The 20793-nt window shown below is 46.0% G+C and overlaps 1 protein-coding gene across 7 annotated transcripts in view; it reads left to right on the top strand.

Moving 5' to 3' along the window:
• USH2A (usherin) overlaps nt 1–20793 on the top strand; it is a 1078291-nt gene that overhangs the window by 12184 nt on the left and 1045314 nt on the right. For 5 of the 7 annotated variants that reach the window (XM_068232884.1, XM_068232886.1, XM_068232883.1 and 2 more), the window contains exons 1-2: nt 9908–10111; nt 15272–15897. In XM_068232884.1, coding sequence (XP_068088985.1) covers nt 15413–15897 — 485 coding nt within the window. In that variant the 5' untranslated portion in view covers nt 9908–10111; nt 15272–15412. Of the gene's footprint in view, nt 1–424; nt 502–9907; nt 10112–15271; nt 15898–20793 lie in introns of those variants that run through there. The other 2 variants (XM_068232881.1, XM_068232882.1) reach the window with 2 other exon arrangements.

Raw genomic sequence — 20793 nt, 5'->3', positions numbered from 1 at the left:
ATAAGCCAGAACTGTCCGTTTCCAGCTCCACTGCAACGGACAGAATAATCTACAGGAGGGAACCTTACAATTAACCACTTTGCATCCAGACCTTGTTTCCCTCTTATCAGGGCCCCTGATGAGTCACGCGTACGTGACGAAACGCGTAGGGAGGAGCTAGCAGCCGACAGGACGGTCTGGGAACCTTAAAGCGGGGATAAGCGGAGCGCCCAGCGAGCCTATCCGGAGAGGCACGGGGGAGAGCCCGTTTAATACTCTATGCGCTGGCACATGCAAATGTTTGTGAGTACCCAACTTTTTAATAAACTTTATTTTAACCATACAGAATTATGCTATGTGAGGCTCATTGTATTTGAGGTGAGCACACAACAAGAAACCAGCAGAGGGAAGGACTGCAGGGCAAGCATACATCCAAAAGAGGAGTCATCTGAGCCAGGTCAGGCAGTCGGCCATAGGAGGACTACAGAGCGCACATTGACCAGTCTCATAGTGGTCACACAGGTAGGGTGAGTGCGGCCCCAAAGGGGGGCTTCCTTCTTGTCGTTTACTGCCTTTGATGTATCTGAGCAGAAGTGGAGCGCTATCTATCAATATCTAATGGGTCCTGATGCATACATGAACCTAGAGGATAATCTGGCCCTGACTGTGTTGCAGCTCAGAGAATGATAAGGTCTTAATGGGGGCCCAAGGCGAGTTAGTTTCTTCAGTCCCCATGATAGTTTTTATGAGTTAAGAAGAGAGTGAGGTCAAAAAAAGATGGCAGCTGGGTCTCTTGACACCCATTAAGCCCCAGGCACCTGCCTATGTTGCCTTGTAGATGATCCTGCTCTGGTGCAGAGGATGTGGGGCCCCTGTGCGATTGCATGGCCGGCACGGGCCCAAGTCTGCTTCTGGGTCTGATGGGATCCATGGGAATAACACAAGGTGGGCACTTCGGTACTAGACAGCGTTTAGAATTTATAAATTAGAACTGTGAGGAGTTTATTGTGTGCAGAACTGTTCTATGTAGTATTTATTGTGTACTGTGTGTTACTATTACTTACTCAAGCAACCTTGTTAGCTGTTTAAACTGTATTTCCAGCTACTAAGGAAACTGTCAGCTATAGGATTTATTTATCACTGTTGCCATACTTTCCAAAACAATTTCTTAAAAAAAAAAAAAAATTAAGCATGCCTGAAGTGAAAGGAATATGGAGACATATGTATTTCCTTTTAAAGGACCACTATTGTGAAAAAAGTAGGCTGTTAAAATCTGACAGAAACGACAGGTTTTGGGCAAGTCCATCTCCTCATGGGGGATTCTCAGGGTTTTCTTTTCTTTGCTTTCGACAGCATTTCCTGAACAACAGTTTAACTGCCAAAGTAGTAAGATACCAGCCAGCCTCAGTACTCACTTGTAGTGTTGGGCGAACAGTGTTCGCCACTGTTCGGGTTCTGCAGAACATCACCCTGTTCGGGTGATGTTCAAGTTCGGCCGAACACCTGGTGGTGTTTGGCCAAACCGTTCGGCCACATGGCCGAACTAAGAGCGCATGACCGAACGTTCCCCGAACGTTCGGCTAGCGCTGTGATTGGCCGAACGGGTCATGTGGTTCGGAACCGAACGCGCTCTGATTGGCCGAACTGTCACGAGGTTCGGGTAAATAAATACCCGAACCACGTCATATCTCCGCCATTTGTTTGTGGGTTTAGCTTTGAGTAGGCAGGCAGGGTAGTTCGCGCTCCAGCCACGCTAGCCAGGGTCCCCCCAGTCATTGTGTCGCTGCTGGGAATAGTAGTACACCGCTCGCTCAGCCACACTATATAGCATTCTGTTTACTGCCACTCTGTGTACCTCGCTCAGCCACACTATATAGCATTCTGTTTACTGTTCTGTGTCTGCTGGGAATAGTAGTACACCGCTTGCTCAGCCACACTATATAGCATTCTGTTTACTGCCACTCTGTGTACCTCGCTCAGCCACACTATATAGCATTCTGTTTACTGTTCTGTGTCTGCTGGGAATAGTAGTACACCGCTCGCTCAGCCACACTATATAGCATTCTGTTTACTGCCACTCTGTGTACCTCGCTCTGCCACACTATATAGCATTCTGTTTACTGTTCTGTGTCTGCTGGGAATAGTAGTACACCGCTCGCTCAGCCACACTATATAGCATTCTGTTTACTGCCACTCTGTGTCTGCTGGGAATAGTAGTACACCGCTCGCTCAGCCACACTATATAGCATTCTGTTTACTGCCACTCTGTGTACCTCGCTCAGCCACACTATATAGCATTGTGTTTACTGCCACTCTGTGTCTGCTGGGAACAGTAGTACACCGCTCACCCGCCACTGTATAGCATTGTGCTCTGTGTCGCTGCTGGGAATAGTGGTACACCGCTCACCCGCCACTGTATGGCATTGTGCTCTGTGTCGCTGCTGGGAATAGTGGTACACCGCTCACCCACCACTGTATAGCATTTCTGTACTGCCACTGTACTGCTGCCAGTCAGCGTGTACTTTAAGGATAAGTGAAATGAGGAAGAAATCCGGTGAAAGAGGGAGGGGCAAGGGAAGAGGTGTTTCCCCTGACGGTTCACGTACAGGCCACAGGGGAGCACCCAAGAAAACCCACTCAATACCGCCCATGTTGTCCAGGACAACAACCCTCACAAATCCAAAAGAACAGGACCAGATAATTACTTGGACGACATCTCAAGCGTCCAGCAGTGGGTTAAGCAGCACCAGCACATCACGCACGAGGTCCGAGTCCTCAGCCAGTTACAAGGAGCCAGTGGGCACAAAGCTGACACAACCGGCAGCGACACCACGCACACAACTGCCAGATAACCAGTCCGATGAATTACCTCAGGACACAATGGGGTATTCGCAGGAGCTATTCCCAGCCCAACAAACTTCCACCTTTCAAAGGTCAATGGAGGAACAGCCAGAAATGTTGTGCCCGGATTCACAACCATTAACTGTGGGAAATGCACCGCGCACTGAAATACAAGCCGAGTCCGAGGAGGACTCGGAAACCCAAACCCCAGAGCAAGTTGGGCAGGAGGGGTTGCAATTGCAGGAGGTCGGCCGACAAGATCTGGAAGACGACGTTGGAGTGAGCTGCGCAGAGGTTGTTCTGGGGAGCTCTACTCCACGGCGGCGGCCCCCCACAATGACATATGACGAGTTTGAGGAGATGAAAGAGGAGGGTATGGACAATGTGAACATAGACCCAGATTTTGTTTGTGAACGAGAACATCGCCGTCGTAGCAGCAGCACAGATGAGTCTGTTGAAGAACCCACTGCTGCACGAGTTCGCCTTGTGCCACAAGGTAGGCGGAGCGCAATTTCAGGCACCACAAGCGTGGAAGTTCAAGTGAGAGGCAAAAGAGGCGCAAACAGAAATCGCCAGCAAGGCAGGTGCTCCAAAGTCTGGGCTTTCTTTGAAGACTGCACTGAGGATGGTACTATGGCGATTTGCAAGGTGTGCAAGACCCGCCTGAGCAGGGGGAAAAGTATTAACAACCTCTCCACCACCAGCATGAGCCGCCACATGCTATCCAAACATCCCACTCTGTGGGCAAACGCGGCAGGACAGGGTACCAGCAACACTGCCTCCCTTGGGGTTTACCAGACTCACCACCAGACCCGCTTCAGCAGCAGCAGTAGCCCAGCCATTGCGTGGTTCACAACATTCACAAACATCAGACGACGCTGACACTGTCACTTTCCGGAGTAGTGCTCTTGAGGTCTCCCAGTGTTCATCAAACACAACAACCAACAGCCCTTCCGTGTGCAGCGCTACGGTTCAGTTGTCTGTGTCGGAGATGTTTGAGCGCAAGAGGAAATTGCCAGCAAATGACCCCCGGGCCGTGGCAGTAACAGCCAGCATAGCCAAGCTTCTGGCCTGCGAAATGCTGCCATATCGAGTGGTGGAGACAAACAGCTTCAAGGGCATGATGTCAGTGGCCATCCCACGTTACGTGGTTCCCAGCCGCTACCACTTTGCACGCTCTGCAGTGCCTGAGTTGCATGAGCACGTGGTCAGCAAAATAACCCGAAGCTTGAAGAATGCCGTTGCCTGCAAGGTTCACCTCACCACTGACACCTGGACGAGTGCGTTCGGCCAGGGTCGATACATCTCCCTTACCGCGCACTGGGTGAACCTTGTGGAGCCTGGCAGCGATCCCTCACCTGCTACGGCGCGGGGGTTGCCCACGCCGCAAACAGCTGCACCGCCGTCCCTCCCACTGGATAACAACAGCAGCACCTACCTCTCTGACTCCTTCTCCTCCAACGCATCTCAAAGCTGTACCTCATCCGGAAACGCTAACCCAGCAGCAGTAGGATCGTGGAAGCAGTGCAGCACAGCTGTTGGCATGCGTCAGCAAGCGTTGCTGAAGCTGATCTGCCTTGGGGATAAGCAGCACACAGGGGAGGAAATTTGGAGGGGCATAAAGGAACAGACGGATTTGTGGCTGGCACCGCTGGACCTGAAAACGGGCATGGTTGTGTGTGATAATGGGAGTAATCTCATTCGCGCTTTAAGGTTGGCTAAGCTGACACTCATCCCTTGCCTGGCGCACGTGATGAACCTAGTAGTTCAGCGGTTCCTGAGGACATACCCAGGCGTGGCCGATCTTCTGTTGAAGGTGCGACGAGTGGCCAAACATTGTAGAAATTCCAGTACTGCTTCGGGGGCACTCGCCAAGATGCAGGAGCGCTTCAATCTCCCCCACCATCGCTTGCTGTGTGATGTCCCTACGCGCTGGAATTCTACGCTGCACATGCTAGCCCGCTTTTGCGAGCAGAAGAGTGCAGTGGTCCAGTACATGACGGCGCAGTACCGAGGCGCATCCGGACAGCTGCCAAGCTTCTGTGGATCCGATTGGGCCAACATGTTGGACCTCTGCCAAGTCCTCCAAAATTTTGAGCAATCCACATTGCTTGTGAGCAGTGACAACTCTTCAGTCAGCATTACCATATCACTGCTGTGTTAACTGAAGAAGTCAATGTTGAAAATCAAGGAAACAGCTGTCATGATGCAACTGGGGGAATCTGAAGGAGAAAATGATCAGCGTGATGGTACCAACATCAGGCCATCCGCCTCAGGAAACGCTGGCCCCAGCAGCTATGACGAAGAAGAGGAGGAGGAACAGCTGGAGTTGGAGCAGGAATTTCATGCCACCACTGACGAGGGCCAGAGCGGTGCACATTGGACTTCCACAATTCAGCGCGAATGGTCAGCAGAAGCAGACCAGGAAGAAGGTGACGACTATGATGCATCACAACAACTATCACAACACTCACAAGAGGATGATGAGGATTCTGGCAGGACTCTGGCACACATGGCTCAATTCATGCTAGACTGCATTGAACGCGACCCACGCATTGTGCGCATTCTGGACAACACCAATTACTGGGTTTATACCCTTCTGGATCCACGGTACAAACACAATGTTCCAAAACTGCTTGAAGAAAGAGTCAGACAGGTCAAAATGGAAGAATACCAGCAGGCCCTTGTGGAGACTTTAGAGAGGAGATTGACATCCTCCCCCTCCTCTAGCCAGTTGTACGCCGACAGACTGACTTCCGCAAACCCAGGACGACCAGGAGGGCAGCAAACAACACAAGCCACAGCTAGTGCCCAAAAGGGAATGGTATCGGCAGTGTCCTTGGAGTGGGAAAATTTTATGACACCCATGCAGCAGCAGCCCACAGAACAGCAAGCGTGCAGATCCACCTCCAACACCAATCGCCTGGAGAAGATGGTCAAGGAGTACATGTCAGATGGCGTAGCTGTGTTGAACAATCCATCTGCACCCTTCAACTATTGGGTATCGAAGCTAGACACCTGGCATGAACTGGCAATGTACGCAATAGAGGTGCTGGCTTGCCCGGCAGCCAGCGTTATGTCGGAACGCTGTTTCAGTGCTGCCGGAGGCATCGTCACAGATCGGCGTATCCGCCTCTCCACACAAAATGCAGACCGTCTGACTCAAATTAAAATGAATCAATCCTGGATTGGAAACGACTATGCAACACTCCTGGACCCCAACCAAGTAACATGAACAATGACCATCTGTGATGGGTTAGCGTTTCCGGTCCCTGTTTATTGAACCTCTCATCTGTATTACATTTATGACTGCATGGCGGCAAAAAGCATTGCTATATCCGCACGCTATTTGTCCTCATGCAAGGCCTGGGATGTTGTGTCTCAAAAAGCGTGGCCTTCTCCTCCTGCGCCTCCTCCTGTTCCATCACGTGTGCTGCTGCTGCTGCTGCTGGGTTAGCGTTTCCGGTCCCTGTTTATTGAACCTCTCATCTTTATTACATTTATGACTGCATGGCGGCAAAAAGCATTGCTATATCCACACGCTATTTGTCCTCATGCAAGGCCTGGGATGCTGTGTCTCAAAAAGCGTGGCCTTCTCCTCCTGCGTCTCCTCCTGTTCCATCACGTGTTCTGCTGCTTGTGCTGGGTTAGCGTTACCGGTCCCTTTTCCTGGAACTTCTTCTCTGTATTACATTTATGACTGCATGGCAACAAAAAGCATGTTACCTGTGCAAAGAAACATGACATTTTCCACATTTAAAAGACAGTTTTTCCTTTGAAACTTTACAATCAATTTTCTCAAAAACTATAAGCTCTTTTTCAAATATTTTTTTTCCTCTTGTACCCACTCCCAAGGTGCACATACCCTGCAAATTTGGGGTATGTAGCATGTAAGGAAGCTTTACAAAGCACGAAAGTTCGGGTCCCCATTGACTTCCATTATGTTCGTAGTTCGGCGCGAACGTTCGCCGAACATCGCCGCGATGTTCGGGTGTTCGCGCCGAACTCCGAACATAATGGAAGTCAATGGGGACCCGAACTTTCGTGCTTTGTACCCGAACCCGAACATCTAGGTGTTCGCCCAACACTACTCACTTGCACACTGTTTTGTCAGTTTGACTTTGCAACTGCTGTTCAGGAAATGCTGTTGAAAACAAACCCTGAGAATCCCCCATGGGTAGATAGACTGGCCAAAAACCTGTTAGTTCTGTCACATTTTAACTGCCTACTTTTTACTAGAGATGGCCCGAACCGTTCGCAGGGTGAATCTCTCTGGGCCTTCTACTACTTCCAGGTCGCAATGACCCGGAGTAGTACGCCTGCGCTGGCCGGCGGAGCGCATCCTCGATCGCACTCCTGTTGCCGGGCACTCTCTGCGCATGATCGTGACGTCACTCATGATGTAGTAGAAGACCCACAGATTTTGAGATGTTCGCCGGGAAACGGTTCGGAAACCGTTCGCAACATCTCTACTTTTTACGTGATAGTGGTCTTTTAAACAATGAAAATTGCCTGGCTATCCTGCTTATCATCTGCCCTAATACTTTTATTCATAGACCCTGAACAAGCATGCAGATCAGGTGTTTCTGAGTTCTGACTGACGTTTTACTGAATTAGCTGCATGATTGTTTCATGTGTGTGATTCAGACAATTCTTTAGCCAGGAAAATCATTAGGACTGCCAGGCAACTGGTATTGTTTAAAGGATAAGGACTATCTACCAGAGTAAAATGTGCTATGAATTACTTTTCTCCTATCTTGCTGTCACTTTCAGCAGGTAGTAGAAATCTGACAGAACTGACAGGTTTGGAACTAGCCCATCTCCCCATGGGAGATCCTCAGGATTTTTTATATTTTCAAAATCACTTAGTGATTGGCAGTTGCTGATTTTGTAAAGGCAGAATGATTTTATAACGAAATACTGAGAATCCCCCATGAAGAAATAAACTAGTCAAAAACCTCTCAGTTCCTTCAGATTTCTACTAACTACTGTAAGTGACAGCAACATAGGAGAAAAGTAATTTATAGCTTATCATACTCTGCGGGAAACATACTTCCTATTTGCATGTGTTTACATGTATTTTAAATGTTAAAATTTTTTGCGATAATGGTTCTTTACAAAAAAATAAATATGGCATATGTTCGCTACCATATTCCTCTTACTTCAGGTGTGCATTGAAGGGAATCTGAAGTGAAAATAAACCTATGATATAATGATTTGTATGTGTAGTACGGCTAAGAAATAGAACATTATTAGCAGAGATATGAGGGTCATATTGTTTCCAGTACAAGAAGAGTTAAGAAACTTCAGTTGTTATCTATGCAAAAGAGCTTCTTTGAGCTTTGTGACTTTGTAAAGTCGAGGACAGCGCTGTCTTTTGAAGCTCTTATCTCAACCGTCTCTCATTGTTTCTTCTTTGTTTATGTTTTTTTTCTGCAGAGAAAAGGTTAGAGTCAATAGCCTGCTCTGTGAAATTGTGATGAAATGCGGAAAAGCCGCTGTCTCTCAAGGCGAGGCGGCTGATTCCGCGTCCAGCATGGCGTCACAACGCGGAAAAAACGCCACATGCCGTTTAGGCAGAGCGGCGGAATCCGCATTGGGAACGGCGGAATCCGCATTGGAGGCGGCTCCCGCACTCAGTTCACTGGATACATTGCAAAACAGTACTGGTGTGGCTGGGACTGATAGTCCACCAAGATTCAGACTTACACGCGCGCGAGCACAGAGGCAGAGTTTAAATAGCAGTTAGAAGGGAGTCGGCTGACCAGCTGGGTCAGCTGACAAATTCCACTGCTCCCATTGGACCAGCAATTAGGGAGGTCCTGGAAAGGTCCTAGAGTATATATACTGCTGGTTGTTCACTTGCTCTTTGTCTGGCGTGCGATCACATATGTGGGAGCACCCAGATCCGTAGTCAGATCCGCAAGTGTGCCGGGACCAGCTGGAGCTGTAATCCTACACTTAGCTAGATTCTGTTGATAGCTAAAGTACTAGTTTGATTGTGATTATCTGTTATGACTTTTGCCTGCCTTGACTACCCTTCTGAACTCTGATCTTGTACCTCGATAATTCTGATACTCTGTTGCTGATCTCCGGCTCGTTTCTAGACTCCGCCTCAGCCTCCTGATTCTGTACCTCGATATATCTGATACCCCGTTGCCGAACCCTGCCTGTACCTAGACTCCGCCTTTTGACTCCTGATCTTGTACTTTATCTGTCCGTGTGTATACGACCTGGCTTGTCCGACCTCGAGAACCGACCTTAGCGTTGGAGGCGGTTCCTCGCTCTGTTAGCGACCCTTCTCTTGAGGGTCACTTTCAGACATCCTTCCTACTGTCACTCTGACTCCTCCCGTCTTGGAGAGCTCAGGTCTGCGGAAGGAATCTGTGTAGTACTCCTTGCTGCACTGAGGCCTAGTCCTCAAAGTGATACTGTTACACCAAACACTACACTCTACTCAGGTGAACAGAGGTTAGTTTGTATATCGGATTATCGGTGAGACTGCAGATCACTTATAATCTAGTATATATCTGTATTTCCGGTGATACTGCAGATCACCGGTAATCAGATACTCTCTGCGCCCACCGATCGTTACAGAAACCATTTAAAATGCTGAGTGTATTGTGGAAACTGCAATTATTAGAGAATGATGCAATGTTACAAAAGCTATACATATGAATATAAAAATATCACACTATTTTCTTTGCTACTAATGTTTTATCAATTATCTGTATTACACAACCAATTCATTATATCATGAGGGTTTTTTTTTTTGCTTCAGTGTCCCTTTAAAGGTAATAATTACTGGCATTTGGTTACAATATGACTTGAATAGTGATGATGCTTTGATATATGTTGTTTGGATTGTTATTATTTTATAAAGTGGAGTAACCATTTAATATATAAACCACGAAACACAAAGCAAATTAGTGTAATCTGCCCACTTAGTTGATAAGCCCCTATTGCACTTTAGGTAATGTAGACAGCTGGCGGACGCGGGGCTTTGAGGTCTGGAGTGACGGGCTGTTGCTTAGCAATATCACACGTGTCTGCTCCTGTAACTAGTCTGAGGTAAAGGTGGGATACTGCGGGAAGGTGCGACATCTGGGTCACCTGATGTGTCAATCCGTAGGTGACGCTCTCTGGAGCCATTTCCATTAGATTTGAGTGAAACTAGATAGCGAAGTAAAAACGAAGATCTCACACAAAGCCAGAAACAGATGGTGAAGGCCGGAGAGGTATAATCAGCTTTGCTGGCCCTCTGACAAGCAGCGAGAGGACTTCAACTAAGGTAAGGATCTCTTTATAAACATACACGTATTCCTTCACTTATTATAGTGTTGATAACATGATGATGATGATAACGATGATGCTGTTTATTCATTATAACAATGCATTGACATAGCGCTGGAACATTTTCTGCAGCGTATGCTGGACAATTTACATGACTCACTGGAGCTCCTAATCTAATGTCCCTGTTAGAGTTTAGGGACAGTTCTTGGGGGGGGGAAGCCAGTTATCATTATTTATTGTATTTATAAAGCGCAAACATATTACACAGTGCTAGACAATATATACATACAATGATACAAATAATGACACAAAATACATGATCATGTGATTTATGGGCAGCAAGGTGGCGTAGTGGTCACCTTGCATTGTTGGGTCCCCAGTTCGAATCCCAGCCAGGTCAACATCTGCAAGGAGTTTGTATGTTCTCCCCGTCTCTGCGTGGGTTTCTTCCGGGCGCTCCGGTTTCCTCCCACGTCCCAAAAATATACAGTAATTGGCTTCCCCCCTAAATTGTCCCTAGACTACAATACATACACTACACAATATAGACATAGGACTATGGTAGGGACTAGATTGTGAGCTCCTCCAAGGGACAGTTAGTGACAAGACTATATATACTCTGTACAGCACTGTGGAAGATACCGGCGCTATATAAATACTAAATAATAATAATGATAATTTAGGGCTGGTAAGGTAGGTCCAGTAATTAATGTATAAGACAGCCATAGGAAAGGAGCACAATGATGGGGGCACACCATCATGTAGAATACACCAGGGAAGGGAGGACCCTGCCAGAGGCTTACAATCTAAAGTGGGGACACACACACACACACAAGATAGGGCTGTAGAATAAGTATTTAGCAGGGAGTTATAGCGTGATAGCGGGTGGGGCGGCCATCTTAAAGAGGTGGGTTTGAGGGCATTCTTGCATGTGTTGAAGGAGTCTGATGAGCGGTGGAAGGGAGTTCCATAAGGTGGGGGGGGGGGGGGGGGCTCTTGAGAAAACCTGCATGCACGCATGGGAGTGGGAAATGTGTGGGGAAGTTAGGCGTAGGTCGTTGGAGGACTGTGGGGGTGGCCTGGTGTACATCTGTGAACAAGCACCAAGATGTAGTGTTAGATCTTTAAGGAGGGAGTTAGCTTTATTATGCATGGGAGGTTAGCTTTAATATGCACTCATTTGTGTTTTCCTTGTGTCCCGTGCATGAATTCATAGAGGTTTACATTACATTTGCAGTGTGTCTTACTGACCATATCCCTCTTATTTCAAGTTAATTGTAAATATTTTCCCATAGGATCAATCAAGACTTCATAACGGCTCAGGTAACCATTAAAGAGACCCTGAAAAAAATATATGATATAATGAATTGTATGTGTAGTACAGATAAATACTAGAACATTAGTAGCAAAGAAAATATTCTCATATTTTTATTTTCAGTTTATATAGTTATATAGTTTTTTTTTATAACATTGCATCATTATCTAATATTTGCAGTTTACACACTACTCAGCATGCTAAATGATTTTACAGAGCAGGCCTTTGAACTTTTGACCTGTCCTCTGCAGAGAAAAAGAAAATACAAAGACTGACACTTGAGCAACAATAGAAAGCTTTTCAGAAGTCTCTTATTACAGACTGTGATGCTTTGTTTATCAAAGTAATGCTTTGTTTATTAACTTTTGTAAAACCTTATGTCAGCATCCAGGCTAGCGCTGTACCATGTAGATAAGTTCTACTTCTCTGTCACTATTCACAGAGGAATGATTTACCATTTGTTTCTGCCCTGCCCACACACTGCTTTCCCACAGATCATATGAGAACAGCAGAGTGATTTTTTTAGCTACATAGAAGGAAGGATCTGAAGAGAAGGACCTGTGCTTTTTCCTGTTCTTCGATGCTTCCCCCCATTCAAAATGAGCTCTTCCTGGCATGTGGGCGGGGCTAACTGTAATGTAGTTACCAGCTAATGTAGTTACATAAAAAATATGAAGTAAATGCACATAATGACAGACAGCGTTTCCCCAGTAAATGCACGTAATGACAGACAGCGTTCCCCCAGTAAATGCATGTAATGAGAGACAGCGTTTCACCAGTAAACGCACATAATGACAGACAGCGTTTCCCACGTAAATGCATGCAATGAGAGACAGCCTTTCACCAGTAAATGCACGTAATGACAGACAGCGTTTCCCCAGTAAATGCACGTAATGAGAGACAGCGTTTCACCAGTAAATACAAGTAATGAGAGACAGCATTTCACCACTAAATGCACATAAGAGACAGCGTTTCACCACTAAATGCATGTAATGACAGACAGCCTTTCACCAGTAAATGCATGTAATGAGAGACAGCGTTTCACCACTAAATGTACATAAGAGACAGCGTTTCATCACTAAATGCACATAAAGACAGACAGACAGTCTCCCCAGTATAGGTAGTCAGGTGTATAGCTGTCCCCAGTTTATTAGCCAGGTGTATATATCCCCAGTATATGTAACCAGGTGTGTATATCCCCAGTATATGTAGCCAGGTGTATATATCCCCAGTATATGTAGCCAGGTGTATATATTCCCAGTATATGTAGCCAGGTGTATATATTCCCAGTATATGTAGCCAGGTTTATATATCCCCAGTGTATGTAGCCAGGTGTATAGCCGTCCCCAGAATATGTACCCAGGTGTATATAACCCCAGTATATGTACCCAGGTGTATATAACCCCAGTATATGTAGCCAGGTGTATACATCCCCAGTATATGTAGCCAGGTTTATATATCCCCAGTATATGTAGCCAGGTGTATATGTCGCCATGTCTATAGGTGTCCCCCAGTAGATGTGGTCAGGACTTACCGTGTCCCAAATCCCCAGTATAGCCAGGTGTATAGATGTCCCCAGGTGGGGTGGCAGCGGAGTCTGAGAGAGAAGAGGAAGCTGTGGGCACAGCGGGAAAGGGGGGACGTCTCCCCCTTCCCTCACCTTGGGGCTCCCCCTCTCTCTAGCTCCCCCTCCAGATATCAGCAACACTTCCTCTCTTCCCAGCGCGGGACAGAGATTTGTGCGCCGCTGCCACTACTCTGGTCTAGTCTAGACCTCTCGCTCTCCCGCGCTGGGAAGTGAGGGAGTGTTCTACCACCGCTGCCACCTGCTGATATCAGGAGGGGGGAGTGAGAGAGAGGGGAAGCCTCAAGGTGAGGGAAGGGGGGAGATGGCCCCCCTTCCCTGCTGTGCCCACAGTTTCCTCTTCTCTCTCCGCTTCTCTCTCCCCTGCCACCCCTATCGAGGGGGCAGAGTAATAATTTAAGGGGGCAATGCCCCCTCTTGCCCCACGCTAGAGCCGGCCCTGCTTAAGACTGCATGAGGCAGAGACACAGGAACAGCCGATGAGTTATTTACACGCTATTTGAAGCTATAGTTCAAGTTACAGCATTACAGCCAGTGAAGATTGTTTCTGTATGCTGGATGTTCTGGACAAAGTCCTCCGTAGTAATGCCCATAGTGAAAACTGTTCTCTGTAAATTTCATATTTTCTTCATATAAAAAATGAAAAAAAAAAGCCTTTGTATTGCTTTTTTGCTAGTCATTACAGGAAATATATGTGGCATTTAGAATGTTAGTTAACTTTGATAGTTGTCCCTTAAGGTAACCCCTTACCATTCTTTTTCCTGATTACTCACGTCCCCCCCAGCACCTAATTTTTTCCAGGGTGCTGGGGAGGGGGGGGGGGGCGTGGCTGATCGGGGAAAAAGAATCAGGATACAGAGATCCGGAGGCTTTTGTACGTACCATCAGTGGCAGTGTGGTGGTGCCCGGAGCTCTATCCACTTTCACAAGCACCAGTAGTGCTCAATAATTTCATTATTACACAGTGTTCGGTGCTGCCACAGAGGATTAAAGTGGTGGAGGCTTTGATCCACATAGAGGCATGTTTTGCTAGACCCAATCCGGCTGCAATGCCCCCCCCCCCCCCCCCCCATCGGCAAAAATGCAAGGGAGCTGCATCAGCTGTTATCCACCATTGTCTTGCATTGTTAAAGGACAACTGAAGTGATAGGTCTATGGAAGCTGCCATATCTATTTCCTTGTAAGCAATACCAGTTGCCTGGCTATCCTGCTGATCCTCTGCCTCTAATACTCTAATCATAGACCCTGAACAAGCATGCAGCAGATCAGGTGTTCCTGACATTATTGTCAGATCTGACTAGATTAGCAGCATGCTTGTTTCTGGTGTGATTCAGACGCTACTGCAGCCAAATAGATCAGCAGGGCTGCCAGGCAACTGGTATAATTAAAGCAAACAAATATAGCAGCCTCCATATTCTTCTCACTACAGTTGTTCTTTAACTGTTGTATTGTTTATATTGTATTGTTATACCTTGTATTCTGTAGTACAGTGCCACAGAAGAAGCTGGTGCTACATAAATTATATATCAATAATAATAATAATAATAATAATAATAATAATAGTGGTAAGCCCTGTATGGAAGGTAGGAAAGATGAGTAGATGTGGCCTCCCACAGGCCTGGGCTGCTCACCCCTGTAGTTTGGCCAAAGCTTTATATTGATATACATACATACAAATAAGTCCTACTGTATATACTTGAGTATAAGTCTAGAAATGTAGGTCTGATTCCTTTCATAAAAGTATAGGGGTCGACTTATACACGGGCCACAGGCAACACTGAGCACACCGAGGTATGTGTGTACTAATAGTGACATTCCCATTTGCAGAAATGTACCCTGTGGTAAGCGACATTTTCTTGATAAAAGAAATGCCAAGAACACACAGGTCTGAAAGGTCTGGCCACAACAATTAACAAGGAAAGTGGCAGGGAGCTGCATAAAGGTGAGTGAATAATTGCAGCACTTGGGGGCCTGGAGGAGTTATTGGCTGCACTTTAAGAGGAGACAGGAGGGGTTAATGGCTTCAATACTGTATGCAGTGCAGTCCCCAGGTGCAGCCATTAACTTTGCTGGGTAAACTTATACTTGAGTCAATAAAAAAATTCCAGCTTAAGAGGGTTGAACATTGGCGTCGACTTATATACAAGGTCGACTTGTAATTGAGTATATACGGTATTTTGTTGACAATTATAGTATTTAAAATGCTCTCTATACCTTTATACTTTTAGATTTAATTGTCTTCTGTCCATTATTTTTAGGTTACTCGTCAATAATGGATTATGAGACAGTCTTTCCAAAACCAAAGAGATGACATCCGCTCAACAGACTCCTGATGTTGTCCTATAACATAGGCATCGAGATTTATAGAAATATTTCTTCTGTAAAAAATTTTGTTAACCATGTGTACTTTCCTGCTGATGGCAAAACTTTCATCATGGCTTCATATTTTGGAAGCACTTCTCATTGGACTCCTCTCCTACGCTCCCATCATTAGCACTCAAGGCCTCTTTCCACAGTTGGAAAACTTAGCAGCTTTTAAGCCCATCGTAACAGAACCACTCAATGCCACTTGTGGTTTCCCTCAAAGAAGCGTTTTTTGTCAAAGTGATTTGGATGGGCAAAGCCTGGAGACTTGCATTCAACGGTTTTGTGTTCAAGACTGCCCATACAGATCCACAACTCCTGGCTTTCACCAGTTGCTTTCAGGAGACCTCGGTCTTTGTGTCAGGAAGGATGTATACGACTTCCAACTGAGGTCCAGCAATGATTCGTATAGCTTCATTTATTATGATCACAAAGACTGCTTTCTAACGAGGAGAGTGGGAGACATTGGAAGTGCTTTCTCTCTCACCGTGTGGCTGAAACTCGAGCAAGACAGTGAAATGTAAGTGCAGAAGCATCTGTTACCTTCTCCTGCATACCAAATCAACAGCAAAGGTGCAACTGTGCAACTTTAAAATAAAGACCAAAAATCCAGTCAATTCTATAGATCAACAACAACAAAACATTTGTAAACCTTCTTTCTCCCGTAGGACCCAAAGCGCATAATTTTGTCTAAGATCAGTACATAGGGATGTGTACAGGAGGGGGGAAAGTTACGTGATCATAAATGCCAGAATAAACAGGTGGTTTTTCAGTTTTGATTTAACTGTGTCCAGCTTTGGAGCTGTCAAAATCAAATTCCATTTAACCACTGCTCTGTGTTTATTATGTAGTCTACATGCAGTCTGCATTGCAATCATTCCAATATAATCATATATGTTTCTGCTGTATGAATCTTATCTCAGTCAGCCTGGCTCTATTGTGGTACATTGTTGGGGAGATGGTTATCTTGGTTTCCACATTCCCGCTCCTCACTGATTGGCTAAGGGCAGTTCAGTGTGACATAAGGCTGAGAAGGGAAATACACCCAACCCCTCGACAGAAGCTACTGAAATATGATCTATGTCATGCTTACATGTGTTTACAAAGCAAGCTAGATATGACAGTGCAGTTTATAGGAGAGAAAAAAGAGAGAGGGAGAAAAGTACATCGGGTTTGGCTTCAGTCAGAAGCAGTAAAGATGTAAAATACCTGGAACAGTTTTCTCTTTATTTACTATATAAACTTCACTGAAATCAAAACACGGGCAATACATATCTTATGCAAGTAGAACAAGTATTTATCTACTTATATATGTATTTTTCTCCTGGGATAGTATTGCTGTGCCTGCTGCTTTAACCAAGGTTAAACAAGTGCCTAAAACTGAACAGCAATAATAACCTGTGGTATTCTTTCTCTGGTGCATCCTAGATTTCCATTTTAACTCATCTAAAAACAGTTAAATAACCAGGCAATCTTCCCCTAAAAAAAACCCCCCAAAATAAAACAATTAAAAAAAAACAAGAAAATTCTTTTTAAACTAAGTAGAAAGAAAAAGTTTCAAAATATTATCTCGAATTGAGATTTTTTTCCCCCCGTCCCTTCTTCTTGTGTGTTCTGGCTTTCTTGCAATAATTAGTTGATTATTCACATGCGCCAAGAGAATATCTTATGTCCTAATTGGCGAAATAATGAAAACCGATTTTGTCTCTAGCATCACGCTCCCAACAGAGAGCTCGGGCTGGAATTCCTTTGAATATAGCCACATGTGTGTTAAGATATAATGTGCAATCATTCCTTTGAATTTCCCCGGCTCACCTGAGGCGACTCTTAAAAATAGCTGCTGTCATTAGATACACAATGCATAAAATCTTGAAGGAATTTTAGCCTATGGCACCAAATTAGGATGAATAGTCTTATTCGGCTTTGTTTAGCCGGGCAAGTTCAATAACTAATGAGGGAGCAGTTTGAAGATGAATGCCAGACAATGAGGCCTTGCTATTCCTTATCATCTATCCAAGCTTTTTTATTTGCCACCTTGTTGTGCTGCAGCTCCTTAGTTAAAATAATGAAAAGGGTATCGAATTACAGGCACTTAAAGTACGGTGGCCTAAAGGTATGAATGAATAGGCAGCACGGACGACAGGGGATCTGCGGCTCTGAAAATTTAAATAGAGTAAATGGGGGAGATAAATGATATATCTGAGGCTAATTTCCCCCCCGGTTTCTTTATCCCAGAGCTGAAACACTTATCTCTCTCTTTCTTTTTTCCTTGCTCTGTCTAGGTGACGTTGCTAGTTAAATTCACGCTGCCGGCAGTTTGCAGTCTTTTTTATTTTTCAGCCAGTAGTCATGATTTTTATGGTTTGAATACTTTGGTATTTTTTTAACATTTATATATATCTCACCATGGCCGGATTTGAGACAAGGCCACAAAGGGCCATGGCCTAGGGCACCAGGAAGAAAGGGGCGGGCAGCCGGAGACACACTTTGGCACTTGGCAGTTACATTTCCAAACATGTAATTGGCAGTCGTCGCAGACCCGTTCTACGGCAGTGAAGGCATTACATGATGGGGGGAACTGCACAGGACAGGGGAGAACAGCACAGGACGAGGGAAGCACAGGAACGGGGTGGGTGGAGGTGGAGTTGGTGACATTGGGCTTTGGGCGGTGAAATGTACAAATCCGGCCCTGACTCTCACATGGTATAAAACACACAACAAAAACTTGCTCAAGGCCAGGCGCCCACTGGGAGCAGTGCTTGCACTTCCTAAAACGCAATCACTTTGTGGACTGTTTGGGGCCACAATTTTCAGCACTACTTTTGGCACTTGCAAGTATTGCACATGGGACTGTACAGCGGTGGGTTTCTGTATTTTTGAATAAAGTCTTACCTACATGCCAGGTTCCTGTGCACCGATTTCCAGAGCGCCCCCTCACTTCACAAAACGTCACTGCTTCTATGCAAGGGGGCAGGGCTATGTGCCAAAAGCCAATGCATACGGAAACAGAGAGACCTGGCATGTAAGTAAAACTTTATCTAAGCCACAATTGCGGCACACAATTTTTCTGCAAAATAACATTTGAACAGTGATTCAGATGCGATTTTGCAGTGATACTGCACCTTGCATTGGAGAGCAATCACTCCAAAAATGCTACAGGGACCCTCGATTGCGATTTCCCTAATCTCAATCACTCCTGTGGTTTTGAAATCACTCCTGTGGGTTTGCAATCACTCCTGTGGTTTTGCAATCACTCCTGTGGGTTTGCAATCACTCCTGTTGGTTTGCCTCCATTAATTTTCCTAGAGCTTTTGGAATGGTCAGCCACTTAAAGAGAATCTGTATTGAAAAAATGATACTGTATATACTCGAGTATAAGCCGACCAGAGTATAAGCCGACCCCCCAATTTTTACCGTAAAAAGGGGGAAACATGAATGACCAGAGTATAAGCCGGGGTTAGGAAATGCAGCAGCTATAAATAGCATCCACTCCTGTAAAACCTATATGGTTAAACTAAACTGGAATTCATTATAAGAGTGCTTCCTCTGGAATCCCACCCTAAGTGCCCCCTCTATATAAACTTTGCAGCAGTGGGCTGTATCCCACCCTAAGTGCCCCCTCTATATAAACTTTGCAGCAGTGGGCTGTATCCCACCCTGAGTGCCCTCTCTGCCATGTAAATAATGCAGCAGTGGTCTGTGTCCCACCCCAAGTGCCCCCTCTACCATACAGTGCAGCAGTGGTCTGTGTCCCACTCCGAGTACCCCCTCTGCCATACAGTGCAGCAGTGGTCTGTGTCCCACTCCGAGTGCCCTCTCTGTCATACAGTGCAGCAGTGGTCTGTGTCCCACTCTGAATGCCCCCTCTGCCATATAAGCATTGCATCAGTGTTCACTGTCCCACCTGGAGACCGTTATATAGCGTCAGAACTGTGCGGGCGGCATTGAAGTCAGCAATGTGGTGAGCCGCGTATCCTGATGCCTCCTCCCTCGAATCTTCAACACCTCCGGCAGAGCCAAGCAGTAAAGTATTTATTGTTTCGCGTGGTTCCCCTTCCTTCCCGCATAAGCAACGCAGCGTAAAACGGGAGCTTTCACTCACCGTTCCTAGCTGTCAGAACTCCTCTGCTTGCCGTGGTCCCGCTCTCACTTCTATGACGTGGCACCCTGTCATGCATCATAGAAGTGAGACCGGGACTGTGGCAAGCAGAGGAATTCTGACAGCTAGGAGCGGTGAGTGAAAGCTCCCGTTTTACACTGCGCTGCATATACGGGAAGGAAGGGGAACCACGCAAAACAATATATACTTTACTGCTTGACTTTGCCGGAGGTTTTGAAGATCGAGAGAGGAGGCATCAGGGTATGCAGCTCACCACATTGCTGATTTCAATGCTGCCAACACAGTTCTGACGCTATATAACGGTCTCCAGGTGGGACAGTGAACGCTGATGCAATGTTTATATGGCGGAGGGGGGGCACTCTAAGTGATGTGACTCGAATATAAGCCGAGACCCCCACTTTTGGAGCAATTTTTTGGTCCAAAAAACTCGGCTTATATTTGAGTATATACGGTATATAAATAAACATATCAGCCTGTTCGGGGACATCTCCTAGCCCCCTGTGACATTTTCGCCACTCTCCGCCTCAATATTGGCGATAAAATAACAGTTTCATAAACTGTTTTGAAAACAGTAAAGATGGCCGCCGAAACAGTAGGTATACTGAAAAGAAACAGGATGTATACTGCCTCATGTTTGTATGACAAGTTTTTATTATTAAACAGTGAATGTAGCCTTCAGATGTTATGTGCAAGTTTAGAAAAAGTTTTACCTTCTGCCTCTGCGGCTTTATGCCACTGAAGTGTGACAAGAATCCTCAGACCCCTTTATAAACACAGCTGTTTCTTCTGAGCCAGGAGTCTGGGCTCTGCACTTGTGCCTGGGTAACAAATTGTCAGCATGTGACAGGCAGCTCCCTCCTCCCGCAGCCTCATTGACACAGCTGAGACTGAGAGCAGGGATCTGTCTGTGAGTGAGAAATAAATACACAGGATTGAGCCTGCAGGGGGCATGCAGGGGGCGTGCATAACCTGTCCATATCACAGCAGAGGCAGCTCCTTCCTCTCTGGGTCGACAAAGCTTGACAAAGAAAAGAAGATAAGATATATTACAGAGACAGTGCAACTAGAAAAGGCTGCAGTAAGCCAGAGCACATTAGAACAGGTATAGGAACTTGTAGGATAGGAGAAATAAGGCTGAAAATTTTGTTACAGAGTCTCTTTAATCATGCTCTAGTGGGCCATAGCCCTTCCTGGGAAAGTACCAGTGACCTGACATGGTCATTGTGGGGAATTCTGTTGGTGGTTCTTACCTGATGTTAGCTGTACCTTATAAGGTTTGGGGCTGGGGGTAACGTA

This window comes from Hyperolius riggenbachi, chromosome 4 (assembly GCF_040937935.1).
Source record: "Hyperolius riggenbachi isolate aHypRig1 chromosome 4, aHypRig1.pri, whole genome shotgun sequence".
Taxonomy (NCBI): domain Eukaryota; kingdom Metazoa; phylum Chordata; class Amphibia; order Anura; family Hyperoliidae; genus Hyperolius; species Hyperolius riggenbachi.
The sequence above is the reverse complement of the archived record's forward strand: the minus strand, read 5'-3'. Positions and strand labels throughout refer to the sequence as shown.